Consider the following 26,634-nt stretch of genomic DNA (forward strand, 5'->3'; position numbering starts at 1 on the left):
GGATAGTTTGTGTTGAAGTGTACTTAAAGCCAGTCAATGGCGTAGGTAGATTCTGACTGTATGTTGCACTTCCAATATAATATAGGTGTTGTAGTTTTACTTTTGCAAGTATTTATGATGTAAATGTGATGTCAAGAAGGAAACAAATACTGTATATATTTTGTATTGTTTTATCAACAGTTTTCACCATACGTTAATGTGGAAGAGTGAACAGTAAACGGTTAATCTTACTGGGACCGCCTTATTGATTGGTTTATGCTTGGTGTTTACTTCAGAGTTCTTTTACACCTGTGCGAGAACACTACAGTAACTATTGAAACTATATCCAGTTACCATTGATCTTAACAGTATAAAATGTGATGTACTTTGAGCTTAGGAAGCCTTTTCTTGCAAGAGTTTCACCAGTATGATGCCTGCTGTGTGCTGAATAAAGACTTCTATATCAACAGTGTCTCCCAGTGACTTTGTTCACAGTCACAAAGTCCTCACACACTGCACCACACCCCAGAGTTACCCTGCAAAAAATTTTGCTAACAATTCCTGATCCTAGTCAGCAAACACTGTACCATTGTGATGAAGCACAACAGTAGGAGAAAATCTTATCTTAGTAGCCAGGAGACAGAATAGACGATAAATGATACACATGACCTTGAAACTGAAAACAAACACGATGATGTTAGAAATGAAAGCAGAAAATGCTGAAAACAGCTCAGCAGCAACTGTGCACAGGGAAACAAGGTTAAAGTGTCAGGTCAAAAATCAATCGTCAGAACCGGATAAAAACAAAAGTTTTACATTGGGGGAAGGGATGGATAAGACAAAGTAAATACTTGTGATAGGGCGACGCCAGAAATATCGTGGGGATAGGTTGCACTTCACTAGTTAAATGACTAATGGGAGAACTTTGAGGCCGCGTCCTTAACCGCTTCTTGTTCTACAGAGGCTGCCTGACCAGCTGAGCGTTTCCAGCATTTTAACTCTTTATTTTAGGTTTCCAGTACCTGCGGTTGTATTTTTTTAAAAATTCATTGACTGTAACATTCTGTTTACATGCCCCCAGTCATTCACATGCTTGTGGACACGTGCCACGTCCCCTTCAGATAAAGATCACAAGGAAAGGCTGGCTGAGTGGCAGGACGACGCCTTTTATTCGTAGCTTCATTGCTGGGATGCTGACTGCAGCCACTGATAGCACAGACCAGCAGTTTAAAAACACTTGCTAGGATGATCAATCTAACAACAGGAATTTGTATCACCTCCTGAACACACACCCAGCACTTAGAGTTCATCAGAAGATTTCTCAAGTTAAGCGACCTCAGCCATCTGTTCCCTGGAAGCTGCTTTGCATCTCATGGGCCAATCATCATGTCACAGCTTATACAGTAGGCAAACTATTTGGTTGTGAAGTTCACCACAGATGAACCTGGCCCAATCCTAGCACGCACACACATTCAGCTATTCCTTTCCATCTGCAGGGCTCTGGTGCCCTGACCACAGCCATGGTTAGCTGCTGTCGTTTAGTCCTGAAGATTTGGCTGATGTTCAGCTCCAGTCACTCATGGAAAGCTGATGAGGCAGGGTTCGCTTTATGTCACAACCCAGAGGCTCCCAGCAGCTGAACCGTGGCCAGAGGCAGTGTTGGCCAGACACCTACTGGACTCCGGCAAGGGTCTGCTCGTTGTGGTCCACAGTCCAGAGTCTGTAGAACTCCAAGAAGTCGACGTAGGGCTCGACGCGGCCGTCTTGGTCAGGTTGAAGGGTGTGAGGGAGCCGGTGCCGGTGGAACAGGTGGCCCTGCCCATCACCCGAGCTGGAGCTACTGCTGTGTGTATGCGTGTTGGTCGACTGCAACGTGGCCGTTGGACTTTGGCTAGAAAGAAAGCAGAAGGTCAGTCGTATGCCAGCATTATGGCGTCCACAAGAGGATCCACAGTACAACTTAAACCATTAGCCAGTGGATTAACTGTCCTTTTAGTTATCAAAACTCTTCATGACTTTAAGCATCTCCATTAAATCCCTTCCAAGCCCCCTCTGCTCTGAAAGGAAGCACGGCTATTTCATATCAGAGACTACTGAGGCCCCTTGCTTCCAAACTGTGAGCAGACAGCTGAATCTGCAACATGCTCACACCTCCCTGGCAGACACCGCACCTGCAGAAGTCCGCAATGAGGACCTGGAGCGAGCAACTAACAGAGGAACACTTGTGATCTGGACATAGATTAAAAAGCTACCACAGCAGGTGCAGAGACTAACAAACTTAAATAAGTTAATCTGGAATAACCAGTGTGCGTTAAAGCCACTGAATCAACAGAAGAATTGTTTGATTAATTAACGTGATTTAGGGAAGGAATTCTGCTGACTGAGCAGAAGGTGACATAACGCACCTCACACCTAACACCAACAGTCACTTAGCACCCACCACGAAGTTTGTCGCAGTCCAACTGGTGTTGAGCAGGAGCTGGAGGGAGGCAGGTGGGGAACAAGTGGACAAATGGAGCTAATGCTGTGAGGGGAAGACAGTCAAGCTTCTGGCAGGTGGGGACGTCAAGGTAGATGAGAAACAAGGTAATGATTTGGCAGAAGTGATGGTAGTGATGGTGTGTGCTGGGGCTGGGGTCAAAGCAGAGGATGACATCCAGAGTTCCCACTGCGAAGCCTCGGTACAGACCAACGTAGCGCTGCGGGCATCAAGCCGCATTCCCACAATACAGCACCAGTTCAACACCATTTCTACATCTCTGGATATTTCAACTTGGCACTGAGACGAGACAAAAGGTGGTCATCTGTCCTCTGGCCAGAGCCTGTTCTCTCTCCCTTCCTGAACAACACCCAGCTTCAACCTTGCAAACACTTACAGGTGCCTTCACCTGCACAGTACTGTGCGCCTGTCCTCAGGACACATACCTGTTTGTCAGTGTGGGTGTGGTCTCGTCCCCTGTCGAGTTGCTGTGATTACCGTTCATCATCTGATTCTGGGATGGCATCACCAGGGAGAGTGTGACGCTGGTTTTCCCCAGAGTTCCTTGTGTGCTGGTATAAGGGACGGAGACCGGGTAGATTCGACCCCCTGGAAAGACAGATGAACAATTAAGGCAAACGTACACATGTAAAGGTCCCCTTCTACTCTAATCTTTGTACACTGCAATACACTATTCTCGTCACGCCCCTCCTCAACTCCTGGCACGTCATCTCCTGCACAGACAAAGTCGCTGAACTTCCAAACAAATCCTGCAATTTTAATCTAAAGTTCCCTTCCAGCTTTCCTTGGTCAGTAAAATTAATTCAAGTTATCTTAAATCGAAGCCCAGGCAAGTTGCATGCAGTGATCTCTGCACAATCCAGGCCTTAGTAATCAGCCAATCTGCAAGTGACAACCATCCCAGAGATATCACCAAGAACCAGCCCTGCGTCCAACCTTGCAGGGATTAAATTCACAAATGCTGGTTCAAACGGATGTATTTAACTGGAAAAGTAACTGACCCTCTCCATCAGATGATGAACTGCAGTCAGACCCACAGGTCTGTATCTCACTGGAACACAGTTTACACAATAACATCTTGGTTTCAAAGTGGGAACAGGTTTTACTTCCTTCAAGGCACCTTCTTCCAACACCTCAAGCATAGAGGCTTTATTTTTCTCTAATGGTTTGGCTGGGTGGAACTGGACCAAGTTTTCTAGTACACACAAAATGCTGGTGGAACACAGCAGGCCAGGCAGCACCTATAAGGAGAAGCGTTGTCGACGTTTCGGGCTGAGTGACGCCAAGTTAGGTGGGAGAGCAGATCAAGACAATGCAAAGAATCTGCAAGAGCCTGGAGACGAGGTAGTGATTCAATTCATGAAGCAGTTCACAAAACAACACAGCAGCTGTGTTAGTAATGTGGAATTTGAAAACGTCATAACATCAGTTTGTGGTAAAATGTCATCATGATCACTAGCTTCCTTCGAGCTGGTCAGATTTACTTTGTCTCTTCTAATCATACGTCTTCCAAGTTGTACCTGACCGTAAGACAGGAGCAGAATTAGGCCATTCAGCCCATCAAGTCTGCTCCGCATTCCATCAGGGCTGATTTATTTCCCTCTCAATCACATTCTCCTGCCTTCACCCCACAATCTCTGACGCCCTGACTAATCAAGAATTAGTAAGGTCATTAAAAGGGTGTGGGGAAAAGGCAGAGGGATACCGATCAACCTCCACTTTAAATACACCCAATGACTTGGCCTATACACCCGTGGCAATGAATTCCACAGATTCTCAACCCTTTGGCTAAAGAAATTCCTCCTTATCGCTGATGACCTTCTATCCTGAGGGAGGGCCCTCTGGTTCTAGACTCTCTCACTATTGGAAGCATCCTCTCCATGTCTACTCTAGGCCTTGCAATCTATTTGTGCCTTGATGCATCTGTTCATGACAGCAATGATATAAATTATCACTGCACGATCCTCATGGAGACAAAAGTCCTGTCTCCACCCCAGTGACACTTACCACACTAAATGGGACAGAGTCAAAGCAGTTCTGGTGGTTCAAAGTAGAATCAAGTTAAACACAAACAACCCAGTCCATACAAACTGTGTTAGGTACAGGTGTTTCTCTAATAGAGGCTTTCAGCCACTCTGAGAAGAGTCTTTGTTTTTTGACTGCCTATGAGGTACTCTGGGAGCAGTACAAGAATATCTAAAACTGAGGCAACACCTGGTCTAGCTGCAGCCCAGAACCACAACACGCTAAAGTATTGAAACTACAAGTAATGGGCAGAGGTAACCGGACCAGATGGGACTCTGTAATCCTGTTGTTGTTTGCATGGTGCAGCGCAATTAAACAGCAAACTGAGAAGGGTGTGTTTCAGCTTCACCCCATTGTGCAACACGCACAACAGGCAAAGTGACGACTTGCCCAGGTTATTCTCACAGCTCTGATTTTGTCAGGCACCTGCAGAAGCCTCTTCACTCACACAAATCCCTAATTTGCATTTTTTTTCCTTCTATTTCTTTACAGTTCAGTCTGAACAACGGGACTGTCCCCCCAGTAGAAACCTCACCAGAAATATTATAGAGGTTTAAGAAGGCAGGTCACCACTGTCTTCTCAGGGATGACAGAAAGGGTAAAATATACCCATCTTGCAATGCCAAATTTTTGAAAAATTAATCTAAAAGCTCTTTAAATGAAAGGTCAAAGTGGTGTGGGCTGAGAACATGAGTAATTGAGTTTAATTATTTCTATATGACCTTTGTTTTTAATGCTATCTATAAATTTGATGATGATACATCCATTGGGCATGATCTCAGATGGTGACGAGTGGGTGTACAGGAGTGAGATAAATCAGTTAATCGAGTGGTGTCACAGCAACAACCTTGCACTCGATGTCAGTAAGACCAAAGAGCTGATTGTTGCTTCAGAAAGGGTAAGATGAGGGAACACAAACCAAGTCTGAGGGGTTAGAAGTGGGGAGAGTGAGCAATTTAAAGTCCCTGGCAGGAGAATATCTCCGAGGACCTAACCTGGCCCCAACATATCGATGCAGCCATAAAGAAGGCAAGACAGAGGCTATATTTCATTAGTTTGAGGAGATTTGATATATCACCTATACTCTCCAAAATTTCTACAGGTGTACAGTCAAGAGAATTCTGACTGGCTGCATCACCATCTGCTATGGGAGTGGGGGGGGGGGGGCTACTGCATAGAATCAAAAAAAAAAGCTACAGAAAGTTGTAAAATTAGTCATTTCCATCATGGGTACTAGCCCCTGTAGTATCCAAGACATCCTCAAGGAGCTGTGCCTCAAAAATAGGTAGCATCCATCATTATGGACCCCCAAATCCAGGGCATGCGCTCTTGTTACCATCAGGAAGGAGGTACAGAAGCCTAAAGGTGCACACAACGATTCAGGAACAGTTTCTTACCCTCTGCCAACCGATTTCTGAATGGGCATTGAACCCATGAACACTAACTCAATGTCCTTAATTTCAGTTCTTGCACTATTTATTTAATTTAACTACTGTAGCGATGTGCTACACACAGCGCTGAAATAACAACATGCAGTCTGTAAGTCGTTTTGAGACTAGTTTATCCAAACTTCGCGGCGCTGGCATTTAAATCCCTAGCGCCCGCCCTCTCCGGGCGGAAATGACGTCAGAGGTGCATTACCAAAGTTTCCCCCTGCGCGCTGGCTATCTGAGAGCCGGTTCGCCAGCGCAGAAAGTTGGTCACCACATAACCCCCCCGCCCCCAGAACCAGCGATACACCCCCCCAATGTCCAGAGTCTGGATCAGCCTCTGTTTGGGAGGTCTGCCTCTGCTCTGCGGTGCCTGAGCCTCGAAAGGCTGCGCCAAGTCCACATGGGCTGGTTTGAGTCAGTCCAACGTGAAAACCTCCTCTCTCCCCCAATGTCCAGAACGTACGTGGACCCGTTGTTGTTGATCACCTTGAATAGTCCCTCCTACGGCCGCTGTAGCGGTGCCCGGTGTCCGCCCCTTCGGACAAACACAAACTTACAGTTCTGCAGGTCTTTGGGTACATGGGTCGGGGTCCGTCCGTGCTGTGAAGTTGGTACGGGGGCCAGGTTGCCGAGCCTCTCGCGTAGTCTGTCCAGGACTGCTGCGGGTTCTTCCTCTTGCCCCCTTGGGGCTGGTATGAACTCTTCTGGGATGGCCAGGGGTGTGCCATGCACCAACTCGGCCAACGAGGCATGCAGATCCTCTTTGGGCGCTGTACGAATTCCAAGCAGGACCCAGGGAAGCTCGTCCACCCAGTTAGGTCCTCTCAGGCGGGCCATGAGAGCCGACTTCAAGTGACGGTGGAAGTGTTCCACCAGTCCATTCGACTGTGGGTGGTAGGCAGTTGTGTGGTGCAGCCGCGTTCCCAACAGGCTGGCCACAGCCGACCGCAGGATAGAGGTGAACTGGGCGCCTCTGTCAGAGGTAATGTGGGCTGGTACCCCGAAGCATGCTACCCAGGTTGCGATCAGTGCTCAGGTGCAGGAATCGGCTTATGTGTCGGTGAGTGGGACTGCCTCTGGCCACCTCGTGAACCGGTCTACCATAGTTAGGAGGTACCGCGCTCCTCGGGACACTGGTAGGAGGCCCACGATAACCACATGAATGTGGTCGAACCTCTGGTGGGTGGGTTCGAACTGCTGCGGTGGGGCTTTAGTGTGCCGCTGCACCTTGGCTGTTTGGCACTGCGCTCACGTTCTGGCCCATTCACTGACCTGCTTGTGAAGTCCGTGCCACACGAACTTGCTGGAGACCAGCCGGACGTTTGTCCTTCTAGATGGGTGCGCCAAACCGTGTATGGAGTTGAAAAATCACTGCCTCCAGGCTGCCGGGACGATGGGGCGAGGTTGGCCGGTAGCCACGTTGCACAGGAGGGTCCTATCACCTGGGCCTATAAGAAAGTCCTGCAGCTGCAAACCCGAGACTGCGGTCCTGTAGCTGGGCATCTCGTCGTCTGCCTGCTGCGCCTCTGCCAGTGCTGCATAGTCCACCCCCAAGGACAGGGCCTGGACAGCTGGTCTGGAGAGTGCATCCGCCACGACGTCGTCCTTTCCCAAGGCATGCTGGAGGTCCGTCATGTACTCGGAGATGTAGGACAGATGTCGCTGCTGGCGAGCCGACCAGGGATCAGACACCTTTGTGAATGCGTAGGTCAACGGTTTGTGGTCCGTGAATGCGGTGAATGGCCTGCCTTCTAAGAAGTACCAGAAATGCTGGATTGCCAGATACAGCGCCAACAGCTCCTGGTCGAAAGCACTGTACTTGAGTTCAGGTGGTCATAGGTGCTTGCTGAAGAACACCAGGGGTTGCCAGCGCCCCTCGATGAGCTGCACCAGCACCCCACCGACCGCTGTGTCGGATGCGTCCACCATGAGGGTGGTCAGAACGTCCGTTCTGGGGTGCACAAGCATCGCGGCATCTGCCAAGGTTTCCTTGGCTTTAACGAAAGCAGCCACGGCCTCCTCGTCCCAAGTAATTTCCTTGCCTTTACCCGACATCAGGGTGTACAAAGAGCGCATGATACGGGCTGCTGAGGGGAGGAAACGATGATAGAAGATAACAATACCAATGAACTCCTGCAGGCCTTTGACCGTGTTGGGCCGGGCAAAGTGGCAGATCGCATCTACCTTGGCGGGCCCCGTCTTTGGTAATCCTGTGGCCCAGGAAGTCAATGGTATCAAGACCGAACTGGCATTTGGCCGGCTTGATCATGAGGCCGAAATCACTCAGGCAGGAGTAGAGCTGGCGGAGGTGGGACAGATGCTCCTGACGACAACTGCTGGCTATAAGGATGTCGTCCAAATAGATGAACGCAAAGTCCAGGTCGTGTCCCACTGTGTCCATTAGCTGCTGGAACATCTGTGCGGCATTCTTCAGGTTGAACGGCATTCGGAGGAACTCGAACAGGTCGAACGGGGTGAGGAGTGCTGTTTTGGGGATGTCTTCAGGGTGCACCAGGATTTGATGGTATCCCCGGACGAGGTTTACTTTGGAAAAGATTCTTGTCCCGTGCAGGTTTGCTGCAAAGTCCTGTTTGTGCGGCACGGGGTAGCAGTCTGGAGTTGTAGCCTCGTTCAGTCTGCGGTAGTCGCCGCATGGTCTCCAACCCCCGGCTGCTTTAGCCACCATGTGCAAGGGAGAGGCCCATGGGCTGTTGGACCTCTGTACGATCCCCAATTCCTCCATCCTCTTGAACTCCTCCTTCGCCAGGCAGGGCTTTTCTGGGGTGGTCCCTGGGTTGGAATGTGGTGCTGTACCCCGTGTCTGGGCATGGCTGCCTTGAACTGCGGTGCCAGAATCGATGGAAAGTCCACCAGGATTCTGGTGAATTCATTGCCCGACAGCATGATGGAGTCCAGGTGTGGGGCCGGCAACTTGGCTTCACCCAGGGAGAACGTCTGGAAAATCTCGGCATGTACCAGTCTTTTCCCTTGCAAGTCGACCAGCAGGCTGTGAGCTCGCAAGAAGTCCGCCCCCAGGAGTGGTTGGGCCACGGCGGCCAGTGTGAAGTCCCACGTGAACTGGCTGGCGCCGAACTGCAGCTGCACTGTGCGGGTGCCGTAGGTCCATATCATGCTGCCGTTTGCGGCCCTCCGGGTGGGTCCTGGCTTCCTGTTGCGGGTGTCGTATCCCATCGGGGGCAAGACGCTGATCTCCGCTCCAGTGTCGACCAAGAAGCGGCATCCCGACTGTTTGTCTCAGATGTACAAGAGGCTGTCCTGGTGGCCAGCCGCCATAGTCATTAGCGGCAGCTGGCCCTGGCCCTGGCCCTTGAAGGGTGGGCGACAACGGCGGGCTTTTGTGCCTCACCGCTGGTGGTAGAAACACCGCTGTTCACTGGCCTCCTCACTCCTGCCTCTGTGTTGTGTGCGCCCCTCTGCCGGGCCTGGTCTGGTCTGCTGTTGGGCGCGTGGCCTGGTAATCTGACTGACGGACGCCACGCTCGCCCTCTTGGCTTTCCACAGCACGTCTGCCCGGGCCGCCACCTTCCGGGGGTCGCTGAAATCTGCTTTGGCCAGCAGCAGATGTATGTCCTCGGGCAGTCGCTCTAGGAACTCTTGCTAGAACATGAGGCAGGGCTTGTGTCCATCAGCCAGGGACAGCATCTCGTTCATCAATGCTGACGGCAGTCTGTCTCCCAAACCGTCCAGGTGAAGCAGGTGGGCACCTTGCTCACGCCGTGAGGGACCAAAGGTCCCAAATGAGCAGCGCTTTGAATGCTTCATATTTGCCTTCTCCCGGGGGAAAATGTATGAAATCTGCAACCTGGGTGGCCGTCTCCTGGTCAAGGGCGCTCACCACGTGGTAGTAACTGGTGGAATCAGAGGATATCTGCCAAATCTGGAACTGGGCTTCTGCTTGTCTAAACCACATGCGTGGTCGCAGCTTCTAGAAAGTCGGCAGTTTTAGCAAAACTGCGTGAACAGATGAAGAGTCGGTCAACTTTGGTCCAAATCCCGTTTGGACTGTCGGGGTCACCAATGTAGCGATGTGCTCCACACTGCACTAAAATAACGACATGCAGTCGGTAAGTCGTTTCGAGACGAGTTTATTCAAACTTTGCGGCGCTGGCATTTAAATCCCTAGCGCCCGCTCTCTCCGGGCGGAAATGAAATCAGAGGTGCATTACCAAAGTCTCACCCCGCACGCTGGCTATTTGTGAGCTGGTTCACCTGCGCAGAAAGTGGGTCGCCACACTACTTAATATACATTTACTGCAATTTACAGTTTTTAATATATTATTCATTGCACTGTACCGCTGCCACAAAGTTAACAAATTTCACTGCATATGATATTAAACCCCATTCTGATGTTTTTTTTAAATTAATGGGGAACAATTGGAAATTGTTCAGAGAGATTGGGAGTCTGAACTTGCATGAGTCACTGAAAGAAAACATATAGGTGAAGAGTGCAATTCTAATAACAATTGTAAAGGTGAAAGTAAGTCTTATTGTATTTGTGCTTCAATGAGGTCACACCTGAAGCATTGGGTGCAGTTTGACCATCCTCTCCTTATTGAGGGGGACAAAGCTTTCAAGGTGTGTAATGAAGGTGCATCAGACTGAATTTTGGGATAAGAATGACTTATTTTCCACTGATGTTAGGAACTGAGAGTGGGCAAATTTAACCTCATCTCACTCGACCGCAGAAGAATAAGTCCCGTTATTGGATCCTGGAAATGGTTGAAGCAGCATGAGGGTCGAGGCTAAAATTCTAAAATTGGGGGCAGGTAAAGGTAATTTTTATTGAAATTAACAATGATGAATTACACAGCAGGTCTTTTAGCTGAGATGAACAAAATCCTCTCCATTCAAGAGTGCAGTTATAGTACATTTCTATCCCTGAAGTTCTTAATGTTTCTTTAATGAGTATGCTTATGAAACTCTTTTTTTAAAACTCCAAACAAACTAAGTGACCTAAAGTTTGAACTGGAAAGTCAATCCAAGACCTTTATCCATTACCTAATGCACCAGGCTCAAGAGCCCCTACAGTCAATGCCTGTTTCTAGTTTGTACATTAGATGATTAAAACTGGAGATTATTTAAAGAAAACTCAAAGGTACACAAAGCAACACGCACAAATTGCTGGAGGAACTCAGCAGGTCAGGCAGCATCTTTGAAAAAGAGTAACGGTTGATCTTCTGAGTTGAGACTGGAAAGGGGAGAAGTCAGCGCAAGAAGTTGGTGGGGAGTGGGGAGTTATTGTAGTTAGGAAAACGTGGACAAATGCAAGATTCACGTAGCAACATTCTTTCTTTTCTTTTGAACGTCTTTACACTTCAAGTACATTTAATTTAGCAATCGTGAGCAGAAGCTGATACTGATACTTTTCTGAGTCCCAGTGTTTCTTTACCTTGTTTTACTGTGTGAACTGATAGGGAAGATATCTGTTTCACCTGACTCCTAAATGAATTCTGCATATGCTGGTTAATCTAGTAACAAAAAATGTCAACAGGTGTATTGTTTGCCAAGCTTCATGCAGCTTAGAAAGATATAGTAATGAATGAAAGGACTATCTTCCAATGACTGGACTATTCAGAGTTTAAATTCCACAATAGAAGCTGGGGAAATTTAAGTAACTAAATAAAACTCAAATTCAAAGAGCTTGCACAGTTAACCTTTAGCTTTTTGTAAGATCCACTTGGTTCACTAGCATCCAACAGAGAATGAAAGCAACGCACACAAAGTGCAGGAGGAACTCAGCAGGCCAGGCAGCACCTATGGGAAAGAGTACAGTCGCTGTTTCGGGCCGAGACCCTTCGTCAGGACTGGAGAGAAAGACGAGGAATCAGTAAGAGAGTGGGGGGAGCGGGAGAGAGGAGGAAGACCCACAAGGTGTTGGGTGAAACTGGGTGGGGAGGGGTAAGGTAAAGAGCTGGGAAGTTGATTGGTGAAAGAGATACAGGGCTGGAGAAGGGAGAATCTAATAAGAGACGACAGAAGGCCGTGGAAGAAAGAGAAGGGTAGGAGCACCAGAGGGAGGGGATGGGTGGGTAAGGAGATACTGTGGGGGGGGGGGAATAGGGAATGGTGAAGTGGGGGGGTGTTTACTGGAAGTTCAAGAAGTCAATGCTCATACCATCAAGTTGGAGGAGCCCAGACGGAATACAAGCTGTTGCTTCTCCAATCTGAATGTGGCTTCACTGTGATCCCACCACATCTTCTCCTCCCTCCCACTTTCTGCTTTCCGCAAGAATTGCTCCCTACACAACTCCTGTACCCATTTGCCCTTCCCTACTGATTTCCCTCCTGTCACTTATCCTTGTAAGCCGAACTGCTACACCTGCAACTACACCTCCTCCCTCACTACCATTCAGGGCCCCAAATAGTCCTTTCAGGTGCGGGACACTTCACCTACGAGTCTGTTGGGGTCATCTACTGTATGCGGTGCACCCGGTGTGCATATCAGGGAGACTCCATGCTGATTCACCAAGCACCTATACTCCATCCGCCATGTGGTCATCCATATTAATTCCACTTCCCACTCCCATTCCAATACGTCAATCCATGGCATCCTCTACTGTTACAATGAGGCCACACTCATGTTGGAGGAGTAACACCTCGTATTCCTTCTGGGTAGCCTCCAACCTGATGGCATGAACATGGATTTATCGAACTTCTAGAAATTGCCCCACCCTCACCATTCCCTTTTCCCTCTCTCACATTATCTCCCTACCTACCCATCACCTCCTTCTGGTGCTCCTCCCCCTTTTCTTTCTTCCATGGCCTTCTATCCTCTCCTATCAGATTCCCCTTCGCCAGCCCTGTATCTCTTTCACCAATCAACTTCCCAGCTCTTTACTTCACTCCTCTCAGTTTTTTTTTATTGAAGGAATGACACAATACAAAATACATAATGGCTTACATTTTCCTCCATTTTGCTTTTATATCTTACCCTAAACAAACCTCCCCTCACCCTCCCTCCCTGAACATACCATGGCAGCTAATGTATTTACAACAGAACAATTCACAGATACAAGTACGGACATTTCACAGCCATACCCCCACACTACTTCAAGATGAAGGCCCACACACACCCTCAACATGTCAGATAATCCAGAATATACTCATATTACAATTCATCAGCCACCCTGTGAGGTAAACCATATGCGTGTTAAAAGGGAGGCAACTTCCCAGGTACAATCAAATGCCCTCAACTAGTAGGTAGTTCCTTAGACTCCCAAAATATGACAAGAAAGGTCCCCATTTCGAATAGAGCTCTTTCACAGACCCCCTCAATTTGAATTTAATCTTTTCTAATTTCAGATAAAGCATTATGTCCTCTAACCAAGCAGCAGCCGATGGGGAAGTGGCTGAGTTCCAGACCAGCAAGATTCTCCTACTGGCCAAAAGCGATGTAAACGCAACGATATCCGACTGGTTTGCATTTAAACCCAAAACATCATCTGCCACACCAAATACAGCTATAAGCGGGCAAGGTCTCAGTGTCACCCCCAAAACCTCACTGATAATTTTAAAAACCAGTGCCCAATAGCCATCAAGCCGAGGGCAAGACCAAAATGCATGCACCAAACCAACCGGAGAGAAGGAACACCTGTCACAACCAGCATCTGTCCCGGGATATACGTCAGCAAGCCTGGCTTTACTTAAATGTACCCCGTGTAAAACTTTAAATTGTATGAGCCCCAGTTTAGCACATGATGATGAGGAATGAACCCTATTCAATGCTTTTGCCCAATATCCCTCAGCCAGATCCATACCAAGGTCATCTTCCCACTTGGTCCTAGTTTTGTTCAAATTTTGAACTTCCAAAGACATCAGCTGAGAGTATAGTACAGAGATCAGCCCTTTATTATTAAAGCTAAGACTGAGTTTTTCCCACAACATAGCAAGTGGCACATCAGGAAAAGAGGGAAATTTTTCCTTGACAAAGTGACAAATCTGCAGGTATTTTAAAAAATTATTACTGGAAGGCCATATTTACTGCACAGGTTATCAAAACTATCAAATATATTATCACAACAGCACACACAAAATGCTAGTGGAACACAGCAGGCCAGGCAGCATCTATAAGGAGAAGCACTGTCGACGTCTCGGGCCAAGACCCTTCGTCAATATATATTATCAGTGTACAAATACTTAATGCGCAGAAGACCGCTCAAACCCCATTGTCTAAAAACTGAATCGAGTGTGGAGGGAAGAAATAGATGGTTTCTATGAATGGGACCCAAAACTGAAACTGATGTGAACTTATAGTGGCATCGAAATTGATTGAAAATTTTGAGGGTGGAGAGCATGACCGGGTTAGATGTGAATTGAGAGGATTTCAATGGCAAGGAAGAATACACTAAAGCTGGGAGAGACGAGGAGTGGCAAGACCGTGTCTCAAGCAGGCACCAGTTTATATCTGGCCGGTGAAGCCAAAATAATACCTTTTGGATGTTCGATGCCCAGTAATAATGAATAAGGCCCATTCCACCTATGTCAACAACCCCTTTGGAGAATGCACTTATTAACCCTTGGGACCTTGTTTTCCCAAATAAAGGAGGTTATAGTTAGGTCGACTGATTTGAAAAATAACTTAGATAAAAAAACTGGCAAGCACTGGAACAAATAAGGAAATCTGGGAAGTATAGTCATTTTCACTGATTGAATTCTCCCAGCTATAGCAAGGGGTAAACTGAGCCATCTCTCAAAATCAGCCTTCATTTGGCTAACCTGAGGCCTGTAGTTTGCTTCAAACAGAGATGTAAAAGAGCGAGTAACGTGTATTCCTAGGTATACAAAACCATCTTGAGATAAAGGAAAAGGCAAAGATTCCTGTCGGATCTGTAGGGCCAAGTTATTAATGGGAAAGCATTTGCTTTTTTGAATTATAGCCAAGGAAGGCTCCAAATTGACCTAATGACACAATAGCAGGACTGCTACCTACAGGGTTGCTAACATAAAGTAAGAGGTCATCAGCAATATATGAATACACAGTGTTCCATGTCCCCTCTCCTAACACCTTGAAATAATGTAGATGACTTAAGTGCAATAGAAAGAGGCTCAACTGCAAAAAGAAGAGGGGGACAATGGGTAGCCTTGGCGAGTGCCACGTGTTAATGGGAAATAGTCAGATCGAAAATAATTCATCTGTATACACACTAAAGGTGAGTGATATAATAGCTTAACCCAGGCTACAAATACTCTGCCAAATCCAAATTTCTCCAAAACACTAAACAAGTATGCCCACTCCACTCTATCAAACGCCCTCCTCGTCCAAGGAGATAACAACCTCCAGACTCAGAGAATCACTGGGTAAATAAACCACATCAGCCTGTCAATGGATATTAAAAAAAGAACGGTGATTTTTAATAAAACCTGCTTGATCATCTGAGATTATCTCATCTTTTTTTCCAGTTCTGATGAAGCGTCTTGGCCTGAAACTTCAAATGTTTACTCTTTTCCAAAGATGCTGCCTGGCCTGCTGAGTTCCTCAGGCACTTTGTGTGTGTTGCTTGGATTTCCAGCACCTGCAGATTTTCTCTTGTTTGTACAGGGAGTGAAATCTGTGTCCTTGCCCCAAATGGCCAATGTCTGAGTCTGTACCCTCCAAGGTAGGTGACTCTCAATGCCCTGAAAGGCCAGAAACACAGCCATGGACAACAGATGCCAGTGATCGATTGGAAATGAACTGAGGAAAAAAAGGTGACTGCCTTGTTTGCACAAACCAATTGGTTCTACCACCCCTTGTAAATCTGCAAATACCTCTAATTTTTAATAATCCAGTTCTGTTTTGAACACCGCTACTGTATCTGATTCCACTGTTCTATTTATTTATCGATATACGGAGATACAAAGCAGAATAGGCCGTTCCAGGGAAAATTTATAATGGTCAATGGTAGGACTGTAGGAAGAAACCAGGGCAACTGCAGGAAACACACGCCATCATGGGGATAACATACAAACGCCTCACAGGCAGCGGCGGGATTTGAACCCTGGTCGCCTGTACTGTAAAGCATTGCGCTAACCACTGTGCCACCGTGATGGGAGTTCCCTCCAGAACACAAGAAATATCACAAGGTGCTTAATGTTGTAGTGGCGTGCCACAGCTGCTTCAAAGTTCCAGCGACCTGCATGTAGGTCGAGCGTCCAGCTCTGTCTGAGTAGAGTCTGCACATTCTTTGTTTAAATTTCATCTTGCGTGTACGTGAGCAGTAGAATTCAGGAAGAACTGATCAGAATGAAGGGAGCTGCAAAACTGGGATTAACGTAGGACTAGTGTAAATGGGTGGTTAGAAACATAGGAAACCTACAGCACAATACAGGCCCTTCGGCCCACAAAGCTGTGCTGAACATGTCCTTACCTTAGAAATTACTAGGCTTACCTATAGCCCTCTATTTTACTAAGCTCCATGTACCTACCCAAAAATCTCTTAAAAGACCCAATCGTATCTGCCTCCATCATTGTTGCCGGCAGCCCATTCTACGCACTCACCACTCTCTGAGTAAAAAACTTACCCCTGACATCTCCTCTGTACCTACTCGCCAGCACCTTAAACCTGTGTCCTCTTATGGCAGCCATTTCAGCCCTGGGAAAAAGTCTCTGACTATCCAGACGATCAATGCCCATCATCTTATACACCTCTATTAGGTCACTTTTCATTCTCCATTGCTCCAAGGAGAAAAGGCTGAGTTCACTCACCTATTCTCATAAGGCATGCTCCCCAATCCAGGCAACATCCTTGTAAACCTCCTCTGCACCCTTTCTATGGTTTCCACATCCTTCCTATAGTGAGGCAAACAGAACTGAGCAAGTGGGGTCTGACCAGGGTCCTATATAGCTGCAACATTACCTCTCAGCTCCTAAGTTCAGTTCCACGATTGATGAAGGCCAATACACCGTACATCTTCTTAATCACAGAGTCAACCTGCACAGCTGCTTCGAGCATCCTATCGACTCGGACCCCAAGATCCCTCCGATCCTCCACACTGCCAAGAGTCTTACCATTAATACTATATTCTGCCATCATATTTGACCCACCAAAATGAACCACTTCACACTTATCTGGGTTGAACTCCATCTGCCATTTCTCAGCCCAGTTTTGCATCCTATCAATGCCCTGCTGTAACCTCTGACAGCCCTCCACACTATCCACAACACCCCCAACCTTTGTGTCATCAGCAAACTTACTAACCCATCCCTCCACTTCCTCATCCAAGTCATTTATAAAAATCACGAAGAGTAAGGGTCCAGAACAGATCCTGAGGCACACCACTGGCCACCGACTTCCATGCAGAACATGACCCATCTACAACCACTCTTTGCCTTCTGTGGGCAAGCCAGTTCTAGATCCACAAAGCAAGGTCCCCTTGAATCCCATGCCTACTTACTTTCTCAATAAGCTTTGCATGGGGTACCTTATCCAATGCCTTGCTGAAATCCATATATACTACATCTACTGCTCTTCCTTCATCAATGTGTTTAGTAACACCCTCAAAAAATTCAATCAGGCTCGTAAGGCATGACCTGCCCTGAACAAAGCCATGCTGACTACTCCTAATCATATTATACCTCTCCAAATGTTCATAAATCCTGCCTCTCAGGATCTTCTCTATCAACTTACCAACCACTGAAGTAAGACTCACTGGTCTATAATTTCCTGGGCTACCTCTACCCCCTTCCTTGAATAAGGGAACAATATCCGTAACACTCCAATCTTCTGGAACCTCTCCCATCCCCATTGATGATGCAAAGATCATCACCAGAGGCTCAGCAATCTCCTCCCTCCCCTTCCACAGTAGCCTGGGGTACATCATGGTTGACGTGGACTTGACTGTCTCAACTGCCTTCTTCTGTAGCATGGCTCAGTGAAATTGAAGTCTGTGTGGTGGTGTTCCTACCCAGTGACAACGAGGCAATGATTAAACTTTGACTAGGTTAAAATTGGTATAAGACCCAGTACTTGGCAGTATTTCATTTCATACTATGTGGCTAAACACAGCTCCAATGTCACATTCAAGTCTGCTGATGCTAGGGTGAGTCAAAGGTGGTGATGAATCAGCACCTGAGGGGAAGAATGAATATCTAGCTGAGTGGTGTCATACCAACAACCTCTCAGCTCAATGTCAGCAAGACCAAGAAACGGATTATAGATCTCAGGAGAAGGAAACCAGAGCTCCATGAACCAGACCTCTTTGGAGGATCAGAGATGAAGAGGGTCAGCAACTTTAAATTCCTAGGTGTCATTATTACAGAGGACCTGTCCTGGGCCCAGCATATAAGTGTAATTAGGACAAAAAGTAGCACCTCTACATCCTTAAAAGTTTGCAGAGATTCAACATGACATCTAAGACTTCAACAAACTTCTATAGATGTGCAGTGGAGAGTATATTGACTGGCTGCATCACAGCCCAGTACAGAAACACCAATGCCCTTGAACAGAAAACCCTACAAAGAGTAGTAGATACGGCCCAGTAAAACCCTCCCAATCATTGAGCACGTCTACATGAAACAGTTGCAGGAAAGCAGCATCCATCATCAGGGACCCCCACCAGGCGGGTCATGCTGTCTTCTCATTGCTGCAATCAGGAAGGTGGTACAGGAGACTCAGAGCTCACACCATCAGGTTGAGGAACAGTTACAGCCCCTCAACCAGCAGGCTCTTGAACCAAAGGGAATAACTCCTGTAAAGGCACTCTGATTGAATGCCCTAGTTGGGGCAGTCTTTCATTTACTCTAGAATAATAACCATAGCACAGACTTGTTAAGTATGCCCACAAGAAAATGAATCTCAGGGTTGTATATGGTGACACATATGCACAGTTTCAAACAAGAGAAAATCCGCAGAGGCTGGGAATCCAAGCCACACAAACACAATGCCGGAGGAACTCAGCAGGCCAGGCAGCATCTATGGAAAAGAGTCCAGTCGGCGTTTTGGGCTGAGACCCTTCAGCAGGACTTGATCTATATTGATCCTGTTTACAGTTACTGTTCTATGTATTTGCCAAGTACGCCCACAGGAAGAAGAACTGCAGGGTTGCATGTGATGACGTGTACTCTGACAATAAATGTTACAATAGACAATAGGTGCAGAAGTAGACCATTCGACCCTTCAAGCCTGCACCACCATTTTGAGATCATGGCTGATCAACTACTATCAATACCCGGTTCTTGCCTTTGAACTTTGAGAGAATGCAAAATGTTGATGTTCTAAGGCAGGGGTGGGCAAACTTTTTGACTTGTGGGCCACAAAGGGTTCTAAAATTTGACAGGGGGGCCGGACCAGGAGCAGATGGACGGAGTGTTTTGGTAATACACCTCATAAGAGATAATATCATGGGATATGTAGAAAACAACTGCTTTAATTTCAATTGAAAACGAACAAATGCATTATAACAAAATATCTGTCTTTGAAGTCCCATGGTATTTAGCTATTTATTGAAATGACTTTTAAAACACTGAAAATTAAATGAATAAAATACAGCTTTTTTTAATAGTTATTATTTTAAAGCACTGAAAATTCTGTTATCCTTCAAGATATTATCATCATCACTCTCCTCCTGACTGTCTTTATTTCAAAAATTGTAGGAGATGCAGGTCTACTTGTCCTGCTCCTTCTTATTCAATTGTCCCCTGTGCCAAAACTCAACAACGACCAGCACAAAGACAGAACAGTGACAGCACGCCAGTATGCGGAGCGCGTTATTTGATCTGGAGCGCATTTTTTTACTTTGAGAACGTACGTGCACCTGCGCACTACTCATGTCCATCACTTAACAGAAATGACATGTAACATGTAAGGCTTATTGAAAAAAATATTTTCAAATGCATTTTTTACATAACACAACGAAGAAACTTATTTTTAATTTCAGTGGGAACAGTGTTGATGGTCTCCCTTTTTAGCCAGCGCATCAAAGTCTGGATTTAGTTTTGTTGTGGCGACTCTCAGGATGGATCTGAGGTGTTGGTCAGTTAACTTGGATCTGTGGCTGGCTTTGTTGATGTTCATGACGCTGAACGCCTGTTCACACAAATAGGTCGAGCTGAACAAAGAGTAAAGCGCAAATGTGGAGTAATACGCTGCACCTCAACAAAGGTCAATGTATATAGAGTGCGTCATCTATTGGGAAAACGCCAGAATTGCGGGGAAAAAACGTTAACAAGGTTTATTAATATAATTTCATCAAGTTCCGCGGGCCGGATTAAAAAGCTTAACGGGCCGCATATGGCCCGCGGGCCGTAGTTTGCCCATGCCTGTTCTAAGGGAGTCCTTGTACACCTCTCACAGAATGACAACAAGAAGTAATCAGTGAAGAAAAATAATATGCTAGCTTTTATTGCTAGAGGGCAATAAAAGATAGATATGCTTGATATGGAAGCAATGCAGTTAAGATTCGCTAGACGTCTGCTAGGACAGTTCTGAGTAGGTTAGGTTTCTCTTCTCTAGCTTAGAGAATGTAATTGAAACTTACAAAATTCTGACAGGGCTTGATAGCTGGAAACAGAGAAGGGTGTTTCTCCAAGTTGGGGAGTCCAGAACCAGGACTCTCAATCTTAGAATAGCAGGTGGCTGTTTAGAACGGAGACATGGAGAGAACAGTGAATCCTTGTAATTCTCTACCCTGGTTGGAGGTTAAGGCTCAGTCACTAAAGCATTCAAAACAGGGATAGTTTTATTTCCGGACATTAAAAGAATCGAGGTATATGCAAAGGGTGCAGCAAAAATGGTGCACAGGTCGGTCACGAACTGTGATCTTGATGAAAGGCAGTACAGGTTCAGAGCCAGAAGGCTCACTCATGCTTCTGTCCATTTTCTTTCCACCGTTCAACTCCCCCCACCTTCTTTAAAATCTTTTCTGCTGAAGGGTGCATGCAGGTTCAGTGTTCAGTTTCCCTACTGTGCCAGTTTACATACTTTTGCCAGTCATCATTATTGGCCTGGAGTCCACGGTCCCATATCCCACTTTATCTGCAGCCTTTTGCAATACTGAAAACAAGTTCAATACCAAAACAGTGAAAAGCAACGGAATGCTTGTGGAGTACATTCCTGGAGACCAACCTCCAAACAGATCCCAGGACCCGCCAGCCAGCTCTCAATCCAACTGATTCCATTACTGATATTACCAGAGGCAGCAATCTTGGGTGGCAGCCGGCCAAATGCTCTTTGGGAGACAAGCTACTCCCTTTTCATCTTGTCTGTAACAGGCCCTCCTCTACCTGAGATATCAGCTGCACTACTAATGGCTTCCTAATCATTGTTATTAAACTAATCGACCCGTATTTCATTGAGTCCTTCATGTCACCTTCCATTTCAAAGGACTGCATTATCCTCCTCTGGTGTACTGGATCCATTCCAGAATGCACTCAGCTATTAAGAGAATGGGCTAGAAGTTTGTACAACCTCATGTCCTACCTTCCAGATGTCACCCTGATGCATTTTCAGGTTCTTAATTCATCCTCAGACAATGTGCACTATGACATTAACATTATCAGCTTTATCACCGAACTCTAGCCATTAAGCATAATCTTCAAGAATGATTAACCACAACTCCAATAATAAAAGAAAAGCAAATATCCCAACTCCTTCGGGATATGTCAGCATTACGTGCCTGCTAATACAATGTGAGGCTTTGGACCTTCTCTGGGCTGTACCAGGGTCAGATCTGAGGACTCAGGCTACATCCACACTAAAACGGAGTTTTTGTCCGCCGAAACCGGAGCTTTTCAGAAACGCTTTCCAGGCTGGATATTTTTGAAAACGCTGCTTGGGCAGATCGGTGTGGACGGGATAACCGGAGATTTCTGAAAACACTATCAGACGGCAGCGCGCTATTTCATTGTTTTCTTGAACGCTACCTAACAATTTCAGAACAGACGGCAAAGAGAATGAAGCCAGAAGAGTTAGAACAGTACTCACCAAATACTTTGACCCATAACTTACTGAATAAATAAGTATAGTCACTTTGCCTGTTTTCTGTCCTTGCTCGTATGAAGGTGGTTTACCTATTTATACAAGTACTTCTCTGACAATAGATGTGTAACAGCCTAATGTAACATTGTATGGAAATACAGGATAACACTGATGCAGACATGTTTTATATATTTAACAAGGTGCTTTATTAATGCAACAGAGTTAGTCAGTTTTCCAAAGTTCATTGTCAGCCGGGTCAACCTGTCTGTGAACTCCCTGTCGGTTGCCGGCGTACGCCCCAGTATTTATTTTTTTCAGTTTTAAGCTCTCCTGTGCGACAGCCAACAGCTGTCCATCGTTACAGCTGTTCTGGTCTGTAACTACACAAATGCACACTTTTACGGTGAGATTCGACACCAAACATGTTGCTTGTTTTCGGTAGATGTGTCCTGTGCATGCTCAGGAGTAGAAGATTCGCCGAAATCTCCGTTTCAGTGTGGATAGAGATATTTTCAAAAATGCATAGTGTGGACGCCTATCATTTTTACACGAAACCGGCATTTTCAAAATTATCCGGTCTGGTGTGGACGTAGCCTCAGTTTTGGTTCAGGATGTTGTTGTTCGCTTCAAATGTTTGCATGTTTTGTGTTTTTTTTCTTTCCCTTGCAAATCAGGAGTTGGTATTTAATTTATTTTTTAATTGGGTTCTTTCGGGTTTCTTGCTCTATGGCTACCTCTTAAGGTTGCATAATTTATGCATTCTTTGATAATAAATGTACTTGGATCTTTAATCTTGAACCATTCAGTAAGATCATTGCTTGATTAACTTCACTCCCCAACCCTCTCCCCTAAACCCTCAACTCCCTCATAAACACCAATGCCTCTTTATCATATGTTCAAAGATTCAACGAGTTCTTTCTAAATTATAACTGAACATCTTTTAAAGCCAGCTCTTTAATGGTTTTCCAATTCTAAAGATCACCTTTGCTTGTCACATGAACATCGGAATGGACAGGGACAGCGAAAAGCATCATTTGCATCAACGGCCAACACAGTCCAGGATCGTGCCAGGAGCAGTTCGCGAATGTCACCAACATAGTGTGCCCATAACTTACCAATCCCAACCCGTACGCCTTTAGAATGTGGGAGGAAACTGGAGCACAAGGAGGAAACCCACGTGGTCACAGGGGTAACGTGCAAACTCCTCACAGGCAGCGCTGGGAATTGAACCCCAGCCTCTGGTGTTGCAACGTGTTACACTTGCCGCTACACTACACTGCCACCTGCCCTTGGTCATTATACAAATGATAAGTCCTTGGCACCTTCTTCTGTCACAATAAGGACACCCTCATGGTGGAGCAGCAACACCTTATATTCCACCTGGGTAGCCTCCAATCTGATGGCATAAATATTGATTTTCCCCTTCTGGTAAAAAAAAGTTCCTCCCCCTGCACTCCTCTTCTATTCCACACTCGGGCCTCTTAACTCTTCTCACCTGCCTATAGCTTCCACCTGAGCCCCTCGCCCTTCCCTTTCTCCTATGGTCCACTCTCCTCTATCAGATTTCTCCCTCTCCAGCCCTTGACATGGCTTATAGACAGTAGGTGCAGGAGTAGGCCATTCGGCCCCTTGAGCCAGCACCGCCATTCACTGTGATCATGGCTGATCATCCACAATTAGTGCCCTGTTCCTGCCTTCTCCCCATATCCCTTGACTCCTCTATCTTTAAGAGCTCTATCTAACTCTTTCTTGAAAGCATCCAGAGAATTGGCCTCCACTGCCTTGTGAGGCAGAGCATTCCATAGATCCACAACTCTCTGGGTGAAAAAGTTTTTCCTCAACTCTATTCTAAATGGCCTACCCCTTATTCTTAAACTGTGGCCTCTGGTTCTGGACTTACCCAACATTGGGAACATGTTTCCTGCCTCTAGCATGTCCAATCCCTTAATAATCTTATATGTTTCAATCAGATACCCTCTCATCCTTCTAAATTCCAGTGTATACAAGCCCAGTTGCTCCAATCTTTCAACATTTCACAGTCCTGCCATCCCTGGAATTAACCTGGTGCACTACCTCAATAGCAAGAATGTCCTTCCTCAAATTTGGAGACCAAAACTGCACACAATACTCCAGGTGTGGTCTCACCAGGTCCCTGTACAACTGCAGAAGGACCTCTTTGCTCCTATACTCAACTCCCCTTGTTATGAAGGCCAACATGCCATTCGCTTTCTTCACTATCACCTATCACCTTCCAGCAAGCCTCCTTCCCCTCCCCTCCACCTTTATATACTGGCATCTGTCCCCTTCCTTTCCAGTCCTGATGAAGGGTCCTGGCCCAAAACATCCCTGAAGACGGCAGTTTGTCATCAAAATGTTGGTTAAAATTGATATCTGTACACAGCTGGAAGCCAGAGAAAAGTTTATGGATTTCCATTGATGCTGCCTGACCTGCTGAGTTCCTCCAGCATTTTGTTTGTGTAACTAAAGCTTTCTCCATTTCTTCCACATCTGTTTACAATCTTCTTCCTCATTATCTTTCTAGGCAGCTCCCTGTTATTCTGCTTATTAATCAGTTGCCTTTAGTTTACAGAAACACACACAAAATGCTCACACACTCACTGAGGCAGCAGATTACAGACTGTGTGGCAGAAATGTGCTCAAGGGACCCCCCCGGCAAAGACAAATTAGGGTCTGTTTTAATGGCTTCCACAGCTGAGCAGTCACTAGTGACAGTTGTTCAGAGGAAGGGTATAATGCCCTTGGGAATGCAAACAGGTGCTTTTGTTTTGAGATGCCACCCTTCCTTCAGAACTTGGGTGGTTAGTGAGCATCTTCTGCAACAGTTAACCCTTTGGTTTCTGTGCTGTGTGATGTAATGTATTGGGTGAGTATGATGTCAGAACGCGTTCTGACCTACGAATACTCACATAATACATTACAGGTGAGGCCATGCAACCAACAGTGTAAGAATCAGGCAAAGTTTGGCAACACACATCATCAAAGCTGCTCTACAACCCTCAGCGCCAGTCCTTCAACTTTACCTGACGTCTAAAGCATTAGAGCTAAACCACAAACACTAAGAACCCAGGTGGGCCAAATGCCAGGAGTTGGCTCAGTGATCGGCTGTGACGATGCAGACAATACCCAAACAACACACGGTGGTCTCATTTACCTTGGGTCGGGCTTGTGGACGTTTGGCTCATCTCCCCCAGAGGGTAGTTGAAGTTTCGAATGAGGAGGGTCATGTCCTCGTGTCTGTCACAAAACTTTGACCTTTCACCTCCACTGATGAAGGTGTCGCGATGTATCCTTCGAACGCGGTCAACCACTGCCTGGGCCACAGCATCCAGCCTCGTCTGCAGTGCAAACTCGGTTGCCACCATGGCAGCAATTTCCTGCAAGGGGAGGTGAGGGGGGTCAGGCAGTGACAAACAGAACCCATGCTCTCCCCTGGAGTCTGAACAGGTTGTGGCAACACTCGGGGATATGGTCCACACAGCAGCTGCTGAGCTCATACCTCAGCTCAGAGCACACTCCAGCTGTTCTCCCTCAACACTGTACCATCCAGAGCACACTTTTCTGAACAGGTACCGAACCCCAACACTGGATCCCTCACACAGCACACTTACTGAACCAAACACATCCTGGTCACACACAAAAAATACACAGCAGCCACTCTAGAGTGTCCCCTACTGGACACGTACTCAGCTGCAACATTTCACACTGCACCACACACACACCCACCCATTCTATTTGCTCCTTTCCACACCTTATAGCACATTGTGGGGCAACCTTACCGTTTCTTTTAGCACTTTTCTCTGCTATTTTTCGAGGCCAAGTTGCTAGCTTGAAGCTCAACCCAATACAGATGGAAACCATGCACGGAGCCCCCGCCTCCACAGTGCACACACGCCAGAGCAGACCGATCCGCGACACACAACCAGACCCATAGCACATACCAACCTGAACCCCAAACACAACCCAACCCAACGGCACTCAGAGAGATGCTGGGCCCAGCCCGTACACCTCAGGTCAAAGGCACCCATAGTGTCCCAGCCAGCAGCGCCCATGACTTCCACTCAAACTCCTCAGACTCAGGGCTCAGATGACATCAGCACCTCAGCGCCCAGTGCAGCTGATGCACACGGCGCTCTGAGAGAGAGCAACGCCTCACCTGATTGGCCTGTCCAGGACCGTGAGCTGCCTCCAGGGCTTTGTACAGTCCGTCGGTCATCAGCACCAAAAAGCCCATCACCCCATCCAGTGACTGCCCACCGTGGATTTCTGGCTCCGCGATCACTGGCTTCGTCTTGGCAGGACTAACCAAGGTGAAAAATCCGATTATTGTCAAGGTATATCATCAAATGCAAACAGACAGCCGGGTCAGTGCTCTGGTCAGCACAGGCCAGTGCCACTGACAAAGTTTCAAAGGTCCAAACGCTCACTTATTATCAAATTATACAACACTGAAATTTTTCTTCCCTGAGTAGCCATGTAACCAAGAAAGAAAGGCAGTGCGATCATCAATCCCCAAATGCCCCCTCCCTATACAAAAAACCAGAAATGGAACAGGCACGTTAACCCCCTCCCCATAGAAAAAAAGACACGAGCAGACAGATCGACAGCAGAGGTCGCAGCCGGGTCAGTGCCTGGAACACCAGGGGTCACGGTTGGGTCAGAGTTAGAGAAGTGCAGCAGAGAACCAGGCCCTTTGGCCCACTAAGTCCGTGCTGGCCATCAACCACCCACTTACATTGTGCTTAAAACTCACTTTTATTCTCCC

The 26,634-nt window shown here is 46.7% G+C and overlaps 1 protein-coding gene across 1 annotated transcript in view; it reads right to left on the bottom strand.

Moving 5' to 3' along the window:
* Positions 1-676: 676 nt before the first annotated feature.
* The window catches only part of tab1 (TGF-beta activated kinase 1/MAP3K7 binding protein 1), a 50,222-nt gene continuing 24,264 nt past the window's right edge, over positions 677-26,634 (bottom strand). Inside the window, exons 8-11 of the mRNA XM_059953843.1 lie at positions 26,026-26,170; positions 25,024-25,246; positions 2,905-3,067; positions 677-1,870 (exon numbers count right to left, since the gene is read on the bottom strand). Coding sequence (XP_059809826.1) covers positions 1,651-1,870; positions 2,905-3,067; positions 25,024-25,246; positions 26,026-26,170 — 751 coding nt within the window. The 3' untranslated portion in view covers positions 677-1,650. The remainder of the gene's footprint in view (positions 1,871-2,904; positions 3,068-25,023; positions 25,247-26,025; positions 26,171-26,634) is intronic.

Source organism: Hypanus sabinus, chromosome 29 (assembly GCF_030144855.1).
Source record: "Hypanus sabinus isolate sHypSab1 chromosome 29, sHypSab1.hap1, whole genome shotgun sequence".
Classification (NCBI taxonomy): domain Eukaryota; kingdom Metazoa; phylum Chordata; class Chondrichthyes; order Myliobatiformes; family Dasyatidae; genus Hypanus; species Hypanus sabinus.